The 14,718-nt window shown below is 38.1% G+C and overlaps 1 protein-coding gene across 3 annotated transcripts in view; it reads left to right on the top strand.

The window, feature by feature from the left end:
- The window catches only part of GALNT7 (polypeptide N-acetylgalactosaminyltransferase 7), a 122,889-nt gene that overhangs the window by 52,919 nt on the left and 55,252 nt on the right, over window positions 1-14,718 (top strand). For all 3 annotated transcript variants that reach the window (XM_019733248.3, XM_019733249.3, XM_074338319.2), the window contains exon 2: window positions 13,767-14,224. In XM_019733248.3, the coding sequence (XP_019588807.3) occupies window positions 13,767-14,224 (458 nt within the window). The remainder of the gene's footprint in view (window positions 1-13,766; window positions 14,225-14,718) is intronic.

Consider the following 14,718-nt stretch of genomic DNA (forward strand, 5'->3'; position numbering starts at 1 on the left):
GCCTTTCAGTTTTTCAAAAGAAATCCCTAACAGGCACTGTGAAAGCAGAGTTTAACACAGGTAAGTCTGAGCAGTATGTGGAGTAGATTCAATGGGGGAGACTGTTGAAGTAATTCAGATAGCAATAGTGAGTTTGGATCTCAAGGACAAGAAAAATACCTGTGTCCGCACCGGGTCCATCCTTCCAGTTACAGGAGAGGGGCTGCCCTCCTCCTGACCAGGCCACGCCCCTGTTCTTTGGCTCCCACCCCTCCCACATGCTCAGGAACTTTCTGCTTTTGATTACACCTTCTCTCACATGTATTTTAATACCTCACCCTTGCCTTTCTTTAGAAATGATCAGGACTTTCCCATTAAAAACAAAACAACCAAACCAAAACCCCTCACTGTACCTCATTTCCTCCAGCTACCTCTCCATTTCTGTGCTTCCCCTAACATGCAAACGTTTCACAGGTGCTGTATATTTTTGCTGGCACCGTTTCCGCACCTCCTAACTCCACACCTCAGCCCACTCCTATTGGGTTCTTGACCCCTCACGGCACCGGAACAGCTCTCACTAATGTTACCAGTCGACTTCCCCTCACCAGATCCAGTCTTCACCTCACGAGGTTTTTGAACAGCATTTAACACTATTGACCATTCCCTCTGTCTTGGACACACCATCTTCATTTTTCGGTTTTCTTCCTGCATATTGGGCCAGTCCTCTATCTCCCTGGTAGTCTTGTCCTCCTCCGCCAGTCTTTTAAGGGTTGAATTCCCAAAGTTGGGGTCCAAGGTCCTTTCCTCTTCTCACTGTGTCATCTCTCCATAAATAGACTCCTCCAGGTTCTTACGTCTGTTTTTATCTCTGTAAAGATGTCTGTCAAATGTCTATTCTCCAGTCCCGATCTCTTCACCAAGATACATATTCTATGTTTCTACCTTCTCTTGAATGTTTCAGAAGCACTTCAAACTCAGCATATCTAAAAAGGAATTTGTCATCTTCAATTTTGGTCTTTTTCAGTGTTTCCTCTTTCTGTGACTAGCATCCAGTTATATAAGTTGGAAAGCTTAAAGCCATCCCTGACACCTCCGTCTCCTTCACCAGACATATCCAGTCCATCATTAAATTTCTCCATTTCCTAACTAGCTCTCATCCACTCTGGCCTCCTTCCAGTCTATTTTCTTACTCTTCAGCTAGTGTCCCTTCCAGGAGCATTAAAACTATGACCTGGCTTTTCACTGCTCTCATAATGAGACCAAATTCATTACCATGGATGCCAGACCCTGCTTGGTCTGGCTTCTACCTCTCTTCAGCTTCACCTGGCACCAGGGCCCCTGACTATTCCCACTCCAGCCACATTTATTCCTTTGTACATAGACCTTCTGGCTGTAGGGACTTTGCACAAAATGTTCTCTACCTGGAATAATCTCCCCTCCTCTCTTTACCTAGTTAGCTTCTCATCCTTCAGATCGCTACTCAGTCATCCTTTGTTCTCAAGGAAGCCTTCCCTAACTTCCTAGATTAGCTCAACACTCCTGAAATGCTCTTACAGCACCGTATTTGTATGATTACTTGATTCTATGTCTCCCCCACTGGACAGAGAGCTCCACGAGAGCAAGTTTGTATTTGCTCATCCTCGTATCCGTGTAGCCTGGTACAGAGTAGGTTGTCAGTACGTACTTGTCAATCCATCAGTTGGACATTACAAAGGAATGTCTGGGATAGAACAAGAGGATCACAGAAATACCTCTAGCACTCTAGGTGATAGAAAATCATCCCTCTGCAGCTGGATAGGGGCTAATTGTGAGCAGTCCTGAAGCCCCTCTAGATCCATGCTCCTGGGGTCTCTGCCAGTGTCGTGTACCCCAGAGCTGGTGAGTGAGTCACGCTGTAGAACCGACACTAAACTACTTCCCTTGTCTATACCCTCAAGTCTTGGAATTCTTATTAACAACTTGCCTGCAGTATTTAGCCCTGTTGACTCCTCCTTTCTTGAAATTCTCTCCCACATTGCTTTTTCCAGTATTTGATTTCTGAATGTTTTTCTTATCCCCCTGAAAACATCTCAGCTTCTCTTCCATCAGAGCATTCATTCCAGAATTCAGCTCCGATCTGGCATGCTCCCCTCTCATGGCTCCCATTTCTAAGAGGATAAAGTCTGAACCTCTTGGCATTTCTTAAGAGGCACTCTGAGGCACCGACGGTATCTTGAGTCTCATCTCCTGCCACCTCTCCATATGTCCTCTGCACTTGTTACGCCAAACCATTTGGAGTTCCCTGAATATTCCATGTTCTTCTATGCTTTTGTGCCTTTGCCTCAGTCTAGAATGGCTGCCAACATCCTCCCCCCAGGGCACTTACCTACCAACTATTCCCACCATCTATGTGCTGGGGAGTGTCTGCTGGTTTTGAAACATACAAGTAGATCGTAGATGGTGGATCGCGTCACTGACAGCCTTCTCAAGCATCCCTTCCCCCAGGCTGTGACTCCCTCAGAGGTAGGGTCTTTTTCTATAACACAGTACATTAATAGAATGCCTGGCAGATATTAGACCTGTAATAAATATTTGGATAACTAAAAGGACAGTTCTTTTATCTTTTAATGATGCATATAAATACTAACCTGAATGCCAAATAACACTCATGACAAACTAGAGTATCACTGGCTAAGCTTTCCCTCCTGAGATAGGCCTGTTGATTAGGTGAACAGTAAAATGTCAGGTTTATTACATAAATAACTTTGATCTACTCCGAGTGTATTTTTTCTGTCTCACATAGTTATGGTTCCTTGTTACACCCTCCTAAAATGGATTTCTAGTCATGACATGGTAGTAAAATGTTGCTCCCTACTTTAAATTGATATAGCTGCCCCAAGAACTTTGAGGAATTTTCTTTCTTGAGGTGATTTTAGTTTTTCTTTTCAGATTTGCAAGAGAAGATTCTTATACTAATCAAAATGTATGTGTTGTAAAGCCCCACATTGCAATGCTTTTCTATGAGCTGTTACAAAAGCCAAGCTTCGGGGCAAAGCAAAGAAGCACTCACTGGAGGAAAAGCTGTTTTATGCATTTCCAGCTGCAAAAAGTAGTAACATTTCATGTGGGAATGATGTATTCATTCTAGAATTTCTCCCCTAGAGGGATGATAGACATTACCTTTTCAGCTTTCAAAAGGGTACTACAAACATTCTCTCCTAACACAAATACCACATTTGACCTCATTCTGCTCTCACTCAGTACAATGTTTCTTCCTTACTATCCTAAGAAGTATTGATGATTCTGTTGGTGGTGTAATTTCTGATAAACTTTTCGGGAAGATTTGGGAATCATGTGCTTTCCACTGGGATTGCTAGGTGTGAAGGAAATTAGAATTAAATTGTTTGACTTTGATATTAGATTATGAAGTTCTTTGTTATTGAAAACGAGAATCAAAGGATAGAACTCAATGAGCACTTTCCTGGTTAAAAAAAAAAAAAGTAACAGTGTGGACCCAAGGACTGATACTGGGATCGCTCTTTTAAAATATTTTAAAGATGATCTAGAAGAGAGTGGAAAAAGATCCTGAGCTCTTCTAGGTAAGAAAGTAGGGTTGATTGGCACATGCTGAAAGTTTTTCAACATTATGTGAGTGGGCAGAAGAGGAGATGGGATCTCATTTTCAATTCACTGAGCTTTTAAGTAGGTCTTTTCTCCACCTGATGAAATGCTGTGATTGTTCCTGTGAAGGGCCTTATTCGGCAGGGTTAATTTCTTATTTCTTATCCTACTAAGCTATTTGGTTTTAAAGTGTGTATTTTTCTCTCTCTGTGCATACATAATGTATATGCATACATAAATTATTCATGTGTTTAAAAATCTTAATAGATTTTATTTTATAATCTTTCTCATTGCTTTGCTTTCATTTTTTTTCCTCTTCAATCATTCCCTAATACCATTCTTGTTTTTAGACAAGTCATTTTGTAGGAATAACAGGGTAGGATATTTATTAGAACATATTGACAATGTTATTAAAATATTTTGTGTAACTCATTATGCTTTTTTTTAACCAATGAAAATACCACTGAGGAGCTTTCTTTTCAAAATTCAGTAATTCCTTAGTTTCCAGACAGAGAGAGTTAAAATCTTTTTAACTCTCCCACTATATCCTTTTATGATATATTTTTAAATATATTTTTTTATGTATTTTAAGAGGTATTATAAAGGTATTATAAGCTGCCTTTTACTACCTGTGGGAGAGGGGGCTTTTAAATGACATTGGTGTATCTTATATATATAGCCTTGTCTTGACATCGGTGCCCTTACCACTGAAATAATGGCATAAATTTGACAAATACAGCTTCATCACCTTTTGAAAGATACTACAAAATGATGTATTGATCATTTGTTTCATACTCATGTTTGATTCTTAAAATTTAGCTCAAATCAGCTAAAGATTTAATATTAAATATTTGCAATAAGAAAGACTTTTTTCAACCTGTAAAGTATATATATATATGATTTAGTTCATGAACTGAGGCATGAATTTTTGTTAAGATCTCTGAAAAATAAAAAAATTATTGGGATTTCATAAATATGTTTAAATTTCATGTATTTCATAGACTTCTTAGTTGTCTGTGATAATACTGTAACTTTGATCTGGGCCATTACACAGGCTTACAAATAAAAGCTTTTGTAAAAGGATAATCAATTTGTTGGGGTTTTTTTCCCTCTACTATAGACATTAACCTGTATTTTGATCCTTTAATTGCCCGTTTCTTCTTTTAATTTTTGAACCCCTTGAGTATTATCTGGTATTTTTCTGACTTGACTTAGAATTGCTATCTTGTTGTTGGTTTACAACAGGAACCAAATTTAACAGGAAACCATTTGCAGGATAAATTGGCCTAGAGGACTAAGACTAACACCCACAGATTTACTTTCTCATATTTAAATAAAGTACTCATTTTCCATAAAGTACCAAATTTCACTTGCAGACATGCATGATTTATCCAAATCTGAAGAAGAGAAGAAACTAAAAAAAGGATTATTCAAATTTTAGATTTGTAGGGAAACTAATTATAGTTATTTCATTTGGAGTCCCAAAATGGTAGTTTAAACCAACCCAAGAAGTGGCATAAAAGACAGTGAATCCAAAGTTAGTTTATATTCCAGCAAGGTAATAATAGGTGACCCCCAGCTAGGTGTTCTTCATTTCCTCAGTCCGTGAAGAAACGTGCACTGAGTACTTACTGTCTACTCCAGCGTGGGACACACACATAAATTATATACTCTCAGGATCCTCAAAGAGCCCTCAGTCTGATTGGGGAGAAATATGTAAACAGATAACGAAGGCAATGCCGAAAGAGCAGTGCTGGAAGCATTCACAGGACTGTGGGAGGAGGCAGGGAGGTTCCCTGGAGCCCATTCCTGAGTTTACAACTGCTGGCTTGAGCCAGTTGGACGTAAGTGGTAATTTCACATTTATAAAATAGAACATTAGAGAGTATAGTGTTAATACAGATGAATTTTGTGTGAAATCTCCCTTTTTCCAGTTGTGATTTTCATTTATATGTTGAAATTGTTGAGTTTTTGTTTTTAAGGAATTTGCAGTCTACCTCGATACTTGTAAAAAATGCAGTGCATTGACATAGTTGTTTTTTTTTAAATTTATTTTTTAAATTTATTGGGGTGACAATTGTTAGTAAAATTACATAGATTTCAGGTGTATAATTCTGTGTTACATCATCTATAAATCCTATTGTGTGTTCACCACCCAGAGTCAGTTCTCCTTCCATCACCGTATATTTGATCCTCCTTACCCTCATCTTCCACCCCCCTTACCCTCTGGTAACCACTAAACTATTGTCTGTGTCTATGAGTTTCTGTTTCTCATTTGTTTGTCTTGTTCTTTTGTTGTTTTTGGTTTATAGACATACACAGACATAGTTTTTAAAAAGTAAATTTTGTCATAATTTTAAGCAATTTCATCACTTATTTAGTTTGGTTGAACTAAATTTTGTTTTAATATGGACTATTACTTCTGAGGAAATGGAATGGGTTTTATTACCCATGCTTACTAATAGCACCATCAAAACCACTTTGAAACCATACCTAGTCAGTGGAATAATCTAGAATATAAAAGATCAAACTTAAAATAAGAATAGTTTTATTCTTTAGAAGTTTTTCTTTTTAGTATAGCCTCTCATCTCTGAAACTTTTTAAATATATGTATATGAGTATGTTATGCAGAAATTCATGCTTGTTCATTAAGTTTGCAGTCTAGTGAAACAAAGGTAATATTTCTTGTCAGTTGAGAAGTGATTTTCCTAAACCCTGAATGAAGAGGTGCCTTCCCACAGAGATGAAAAAGAAAAGTGTACTCACATATAATGTCCAGTGACATGAGTGGTATTAAATATCAAAACTTACTGAACTATCTATGTACTTGAAATAGGATGACCATGAAAATTGGACACTCACTAGTTTATAACTTGGGATACCACCAGTGCACAATTATTACACAAAGAAGAAACATTTGAAACTGATATTTCAATATTTTCGTAAATACTAAATTGAAATAAGTTTAACCTTTGTTGGGTTTCTTAGATGATTTTAAATGCTTAGAAGGAGTCAGAGTTTTTCACTCTAAGCATCCAGATTTCACATTTCCCTGGAGGAAAAAGCCTTGAGTGGATTAGAAACCACTGGGATTAACAGTGCATGCCTTTGTCTTCTGCTCAAAAAAGGAATTCACAACATCCAGAGAGTGGACGCAAAAGGGTGCTTGGATCAGGATTAATGAATAACTCATTCCAGGCATCCATAGGTAATTTTAGATAACCTTCAGAAGGTTTTCAAAAATTCAAATAGTTGATTGCCCAAAAGTGACTGGTATTTTTCTACCGAAAATATGTTGTTTTCACTACTTTTAGTTTTCTTATTGTTTAATTCAGGCAAATTACAAACTCATCTTGCCTCATCCTAATGATGGGAGAGAAATTATGTTTGAATTAGGGGAAAAAAGCACAAGACTTAAAATTTGCCATATGTAAATATTCTGTAGTTGACCATGATTATTCTGCAAAATGCACGGAGATCTTAAAAAAATTAATGTGTCGGTGCAGGTAGATACTGCTTTAAGAATACGATATGATATGCATGAAAATCCAAATTTGCAAATGCTGACTAACTAGTTATACATTTATGAAATTTACTGGGAGGCTCTTTTATGATAGAAATCTCTCTCTTATTAAGATGACAGAATGTTCTGAAATGTGATATAGCCAGCTTTTTAGGAAGACACCTATTTCAGTATTCACAATAGTACAGGATAGATCTGTATCATATTCTGTATTTTATATTTTGCTTATTTGGTTAAGGAGGGGGTGTCAGTTAATTGACTCAAAGTGCCCTTTTATGAACCTGGTAAAAATCTTTCCAGTAGGTGGTTAAAACTGCAGCACTAACTTAGACATTTATAAACTGTGGTTGCCATAATGTATTGTAAGTTTTGAGAGAAAATAAAAGGAGTAATCATTAGCTATTATGTAATAGCAGCTCTCCATAGTCCAGAGTCGCAGTGTTTGGGTCCCTAGAGTAAGTCCGGGTCAGATTGGCTTACCGTGTAGTACTTACTGTGTAGTACTTTGGACTAGTGGTTGCCCTGCCAAAGTCTAGTATATAGTACTAGAATTGCCGACCTGATTTCTTTTGGTGGTTACCATGATGTCAGCCATGCTGTTTGCTCCATTCTGTTACCTTTTGGTTTATATCCTGGCCTGGTACTTTGAAAAACAAATTAAAAAGCTAAGAAAAGGAATTTCTCCTAAATGAGTCTATTTCTTTCAGGAGACAATTCTTCTATCAGAATGTAATACTTTTTTCTTACTGGTAAGCGGCTACTTTTTTCTTACTGGTAAGCGGCACTCCTCCATTTTCCGTTCTGTCCCAGTTGCCAACAGAGACATTACCACTGGCCATAAATCTCTTCCTAGTTTATGGGTCTTAAAATGTACTTAGAATAGGGTCCTCTTCCATAACGGGGCATGTCCTAAATACTCAAGGACTGGTGAGGTCTCCATTTAATCTTGGGTTTAGCCATGTTAAACTCTGCTTCGGCAAAGACAAATTACTTGACCCTGCTTCTCCTCCCATGCCCAGTGGGGCCACTGACTCCAGGTGCAGTCAACTCTCAGTCCTCTGAAAGGAGCAAGACTGGATTGTCTTCAGACAAAATGTCTGTAGGGGACAAATTAGCTTAGAATCCAGCTCGAGGTAACCAGAGGAAAACAAAGGTGCTCAGGCGGGGGCACCCCACACTCCCACTCACATCCTGCTACATGCTGGTGAGAGTCTGGGGAGGCCCAGCCCACAAGCACACCCTGTATCTTCTGCACTCCAGCATCTCTTTGTTTTCACCTCCCTCCCTGCTCTCTTTGCCTGTTTCTTCTGCTCCTTTAAGGTAAGTAGAGAAAGGATGCTGATTTTTCGAATTAAAGGTATTTTTTATCAAGAGGGTTTTTAAATCATTAAATTAAATTTGACTTGTTCTGTTTTTAATTTGTGTGGCTCATGCAGAATGAAAACCAAATAGTGTTCATCTTGTTAGCAGTGGCCACTCCCTAAAGCTAAATTGTAATTTCTCAAGAGGTCATGTGACTGCAGAAGCTCATCATTAACAGTTTAGTTTTCCAGGGTTCACCTATAATTTCAAGTCCAAACGAATGTTACTTTCATTTGCTGTAAAGACCATTTTTCTAAATCGCTTCGTATTCATATCATTTCTGCCAAAGCATGCCATCTTGGAAAAATGTCATACATAAGTAGGATTTGGGGTTGAGGGAGGAACATTGTAAATTGTAAGGTGTAAAGTGAATAGTCTGACCCAATTTCTGATAATTTTGATAATTTCTGATATTTCCATCTGGTGATGTGATTATATTTTTCAGTACAGTTCCACCTATATGAACTTACTGATGTTAGACAATTATCTACTGATCCTCTTGCATTTCTGGTCAACTATTATTCATTGATTTTGACTGTACGGTAAATCAGCTGGTGCTCCTGAAGGTATCATAGTACCAGTGAGTCACAAAGGCATCTGCTGATTCTCATTCACTCTCAGGAAGAAGGAGTATGTAGTTTTCCTTCTCATGGGAGTTTAGTGATGACACTGCTTTATAGCCATTCTTTGAATCATATAACATTAAGATTTGACACGATTATTCTTAATTGACTTGGGACTAGACAGACAATTCTCATATTTGGTTTTGCCTTTAGATTTAATGACATACAGGGTTTGAGAAGTGAGCAAATTCAATTTTTCTGGTAAGTTTTATGTAGCATTATCAAGAGTACAATACTGTGCAGAGAATATAAAGTTATGTCCCATTCTCTTGCTGAATTTATAAAGTATTGCCAGAAATGTTTCATCTGATCCAAGCTCCTCTTTCTCATTCCATAGTCTCCGTTCTTTCTCCCTTTTCTTCTCAGAGTCTCTCTCTCATATCCAAAGCAGAAATTTTAGTTTTCATTTATTTATTCACTAAATATTTATTGAGGGATTACATGCCAGAATAAGCATTAGGAATGCAGTGATAATAGACATGGCCCCTACTCTTTCACAGAACTTACAGTCTAATGTAGGGGTTGTGGTGTGGGGGGGTATCAAATCCTCCCACTGCCTGTCTTTGTAAATAAAGTGTTATTGGAATACAACCATACCCATTCATTTGCATATTGTCTGTGGCTGCTTTTGCACTATGACAGCAGACTAAAATAATTGCAGCAGAGACCCTGTGGTCTGCAAAGCTAAAATGTTTGCTACTTGACCCTTTACAGAAAAAGTTAACCCCTGCTCTAGTGGGTATGGTGGAGAAATACGTGCAGACTGGAGCCTGAAAAGTCTTATCAACCTTGTTCAGGAGGAGAAATTCTCCTGAGGGAAGTGGACCAACAGTGAGACGTTGTAATCAGGGAAGGTAACATGTTCATATTTGAATGTTAGGAAAGTCACTATGACTGCTATGTAAAAAAAATAATGAAGAAAAACAGTAAGTGCGTGTCTTAGAATGAGAAGCATTAAAGCGTAATAGTCAAGAGCGTGAGCTCTTGAGCCAGGCCACCTGGATTCAAATTTTGGTCCTATCACATCCTGATTCTGACATTTGGTGACTTCTTGGTCAGATTTTCTCTCCATAACATAGGCATGGTAATCATAGAACCTAACTCTTGGGATGAAATAAGTTAATATTTGTGAAGCACATAGACCATAGTGTTTTTAATCATCACTATTATTGCTGTTGTAGTAATCCTGTTAAGAGGTGAGATTGGCCTGCACTAAGGCAGGGGCAGTGAGAGTAGTGGAGAGAAGTGATCAATTTCAGAAGCTACATAGGTGATACAACTGGCAGAAATTAGTGATAGGTTGGATATCTGTAGGGTAAATAAAAGAGAACTAGAAGTTGAGGATGAAATGCAGGTTTTGGATTTGATCAGTTGAGTGGATGGTGGTTTGAGTCCCCAAAGTAGGAAAGGCAGTAATGGAAACAGGTTTGTGATGTGGGGTCAAGTTCAGTATGAGGTGTCTTAAATTTAGCTACCAGATTGATATAAGTAGAAATGTTCAGGAAGCAGTTGACTGTAAGGTCCGGAGATCAGAACTGTGATGTGGGCTGAGGAAATGGATGTAGGAATGGTCAGTATAAATCTCATCACGGACGTGGGTTGGAAGAGAATGAGATACCCAGAAGAATGAGGGTGGAATGACTGGTAGACTTGTAACAGACAGAACTGTAAAAACATCAACAGTTAAATTGTACACAAAGAACCCATAAGTCAAAGAACAGATCAAAACAACTTTTGAAGGAAGATAAGCTTGAAGTTTCAATCCATTAAATATTTTCTTGTTGACGTGGCTGAATTTGAGAAATATTTAAATTTGCAATTTTTACATTAGCATAGGCCAATCTACACCATACGATGTATTTCACAATTTGGCTATCTCGATTTCATGTACTATCATATTCTACATTCTTCCAATGCATGGTTTTATCCCTGTGGAATATTAAGCAACATAGTGGATGCTATGGTTATGGATGTTGACATCTGATGACCTGTTCAATCTACTTTTCTGAATTTATTGACATTTCCTTCCCCTCATTTTTTACTTCCCCTGTTACTGATTCACTGGAGCCTTGATGTAAAGAACTGAAGTGGGGGAGAATGTGTTTCCTTTTTGTGTGTTATATTTGGTTCAACATCATCAACTTGTGTCCAATATTTTAGAGTTTTATAATGATTTCTCTATTTTAATTTGTTTACAGCGTTGCCATAAGTGAGTATAATTGTGGAAAGAGCCAGAAGAAAAGTTGAAGAAATTTATATTTTTTCCATCATCAGAATCACTTCTCAGCATCGGTGCCTACCTCTTTGTTAGAGTCATGCTTGGCTTCCTGTCCTTAACGAGTTAATTCCTCAGTACTTCATAAATACAAGATTTCTGGCAGGACCGCCTCCTACCTATTCACCTCTGACCCTAACTTAGTAAGACTCATAGGCCAGGCTCCAGCTAAGTCCCTGCTTCTCAGGTGTGTGATGATCAGAAAAACCTGATCCAGAAGCCTTATCAACCTATAACACATGCCCGAAGAAAAGCATCATATTTATAGAATCAGGCTGAGTGTTGCATTTTATATTTAGCTTTGTATTATAGGAGGAAAATTGTGGAACAACTTTGAAATGGACCAAAAAGATTGCTGGGCATACTATCTGACTCAGCTTTCTAGTTCTCTTGCCCTTTCATTATCTATGAGCTATTTTACAATCCAGTAAATGATAGGAAACTGATAGTAATGTGAAAGGTTCTTGTCCATTGAAAAGGAAATTGTGTACTGTGGAATGCAATTGGTTATTACCCTCTGGATGTTGACATGTTTTACCAGTTTTGCATGTATTTGTAAATCTTTGCAGTATCCTTTTTTTTTCAATTTATTTTTTAGGAGTTTATTTGAGCAACAATATTCCAACCAGGCAGCACCTAACCGGAAGTGGTTATGAGCATTCCCCTTTTGCAGGCTTGATGTTTATATACTTGTTTGTTCTTTGGATTTACCTTTGAACCAGTTTAACATCTTACAGGTTCCCTTTTTAATTAATGAGTTAATTAAAACATAGAGGCTGCCAAAAAATGTATATACATTGTATTTATCTTTTGTTATAAGTATATATTGAATATTACAATTTTAATACAGTTTTTTTCTTTCTTAAAATGTGTATACATTTTTTTGGCATCCCCGGTATATATCCCATGTTCCCCAAAATTCTCTTGTTGTATATACCCGTGGATATTTGTGCATGCATATAACATCTCTAGAAAGACACACGAAATGGCTAGCTATGATGGCCTCTACAGAGGAAAAGGCAGCAAACTTGCTTTTAACTATGTACCCATATGAATACTTTGAATTTTGTATCACATGCTTATATTATCTAAACAAATAGATAAATTTTTAAAATTCTTTTCTGAACTCTCTAAAATTAATCCTTAGCTAGTCCTTACCAAAACGTCAGCATCAGCGAAATTCACATTTGAATAAACTGACTTTCTAAAAAGAGGTCTTTGTCTCTATTAAACTACCAGTAGATAGCAACCTATACATCAGCATCCTGCCTAGAGCCTTACTTTGTGCTCTTTAAAGCGAAGTTTTTAACTTTAGTTTTGAAGACGGCTCTAACACGGTAGAAACATTTTGATCAGATGGTACTAATTCTATTTTGAACCCATTAAATTCGCCTTATCAAATTGTCGCTAGTGACTCTCCTTTAAGTTAGAGGTTCTCAAGCTTGGGTGCATGGTAAAATCACCTGGGGGGAGCTTTTCAAAATTTGAATGCCCAAACCAGTTAAACCAGAGAGTCCGGGGAATGGGACACAGACATCAGTATTTTTTTAAACCACTGAGGTGATGGTCAGGTTGGGAATGCTGCTTCATGCAAAGAATGGTACTGGTTTTGCAAATACTTCACGTATAGCACCCCAGGAGCAAAAGCGCTCAGGATCTTTAACTGAAAGATCTGTGTAAGGTGGTCTAAACAGAAAGGCTGGGGGTGTGGGGCAACCCTTACCTAGTATCCTTACATGCAAAAATCTCTTTACCTCTGGAATGGGGCAAATTAGGTATTGGGTGTGATTTAAAAGTCCAAACTGACTTGGTTACAGTTATTAGGGCTTTTTTGAAAAATAGTTCTCAATTCAGCTAAGGTTTCACTGAGTAGAAAATGCCAAATTGGGACCAAGTGCATATCCCTACCTTGTTCCTCTGCCATTAGCGGCACGAAGCCAGCCCAATGATGGATGCCATCTAACACCACTGCTGCCATGTGGTTATATTACTGACACAGAGTTCGAGTTATCATACACCGGTCAGCTGGGGAAACCCCATACTGTACAACATGTCTGTTTTTGTCGAAGGTTCTAGAACCTCATTGCTCTAACCCATAACAATTTGCTTTATGAAGAGGTATTTGAGAGAGAGTTAGATTTAGAAGTAGAGAAGTAAAAAACGCATCCATTCATTTATTTTGGAATGGTAAGGCAAGGAGATAGTTTTTCTTCGCATTTCCTTCTCCCTACCCCAAACGATATCTTATAATGGGAAGTCCTCATTAATGGCCTGCGTCTGTTTCACACTTTAACCCCTTTTATTGTTGCCTCAGCCTTTTTTTTAAACATGAAAATTGGTATCATAAACTCTGCTGTGGTTTGCCTTCATGTACTCATTGTATATCCCCCTCCCTTTTGTATAGGAAGACAGAGATGTCAACCCCATGCCTAACCGAGGAGGCAATGGATTAGTTCCTGGGGATGACAGATTCAAACCTGTGGTACCATGGCCTCATGTTGAAGGAGTAGAAGTGGACTTAGAGTCTATTAGAAGAAAAAACAAAGCCAAAAATGAACAAGAGCGCCATGCTGGAGGAGAGAACCAGAGAGACATAATGCAGAGGCAGTATCTCACTTTTAAGCCTCAGACATTCACCTACCGTGATCCTGTGCTACGCCCAGGGATCCTTGGTAACTTTGAACCCAAAGAACCTGAGCCTCATGGAGTGGTTGGTGGCCCTGGAGAGAAAGCCAAGCCATTGGTTTTGGGACCAGAATTCAAACATGCAGTTCAAGCCAGCATTAAAGAGTTTGGATTTAACATGGTGGCAAGTGACATGATCTCACTGGACCGCAGCGTGAATGACTTACGACAAGAAGAGTAAGCACACATCCTCTTCTTTCTAAAATTGGGGCAATTATTGTTTTGATATATATTTAGTTAGATGCTAGAATGGAGAAAGTAGTTATGCCTTTATGTCAAGGAAATAAGAGGATCTTTGCTCTACAAAATGGCCAGAAGGAGGAGATCTCTCCATTTACGCCATGATATTGAGGCTATGACATATACAATTCTGGAGTTTTCTACATCAATCCTACTCAATATCTGGTCCCCAGAGTGGCACCAGTCTGTGAATTTTTTGTTACCAGTCCACAGTGAGAAAATGAGCTTGCACCAGGATGTAAATCAACTATAAATACTTTGGTTAGTTCAACTGACAGTTTTTTAATAACAAAATTTATTGCCGTGTTGCTTTTCATCCTGGATCCATCTTGTTGAGGAACAATAACAAATAATAACACTGCCCTAGATGTCTCATATAATGAACTAAATATTTATGTTTCTTCTCATTCTTTCCTCAGTCTTGAAACTGA

This window comes from Rhinolophus sinicus, chromosome 15 (genome assembly GCF_057876585.1).
Source record: "Rhinolophus sinicus isolate RSI-liver-muscle chromosome 15, RSI-T2T, whole genome shotgun sequence".
Lineage (NCBI taxonomy): Eukaryota > Metazoa > Chordata > Mammalia > Chiroptera > Rhinolophidae > Rhinolophus > Rhinolophus sinicus.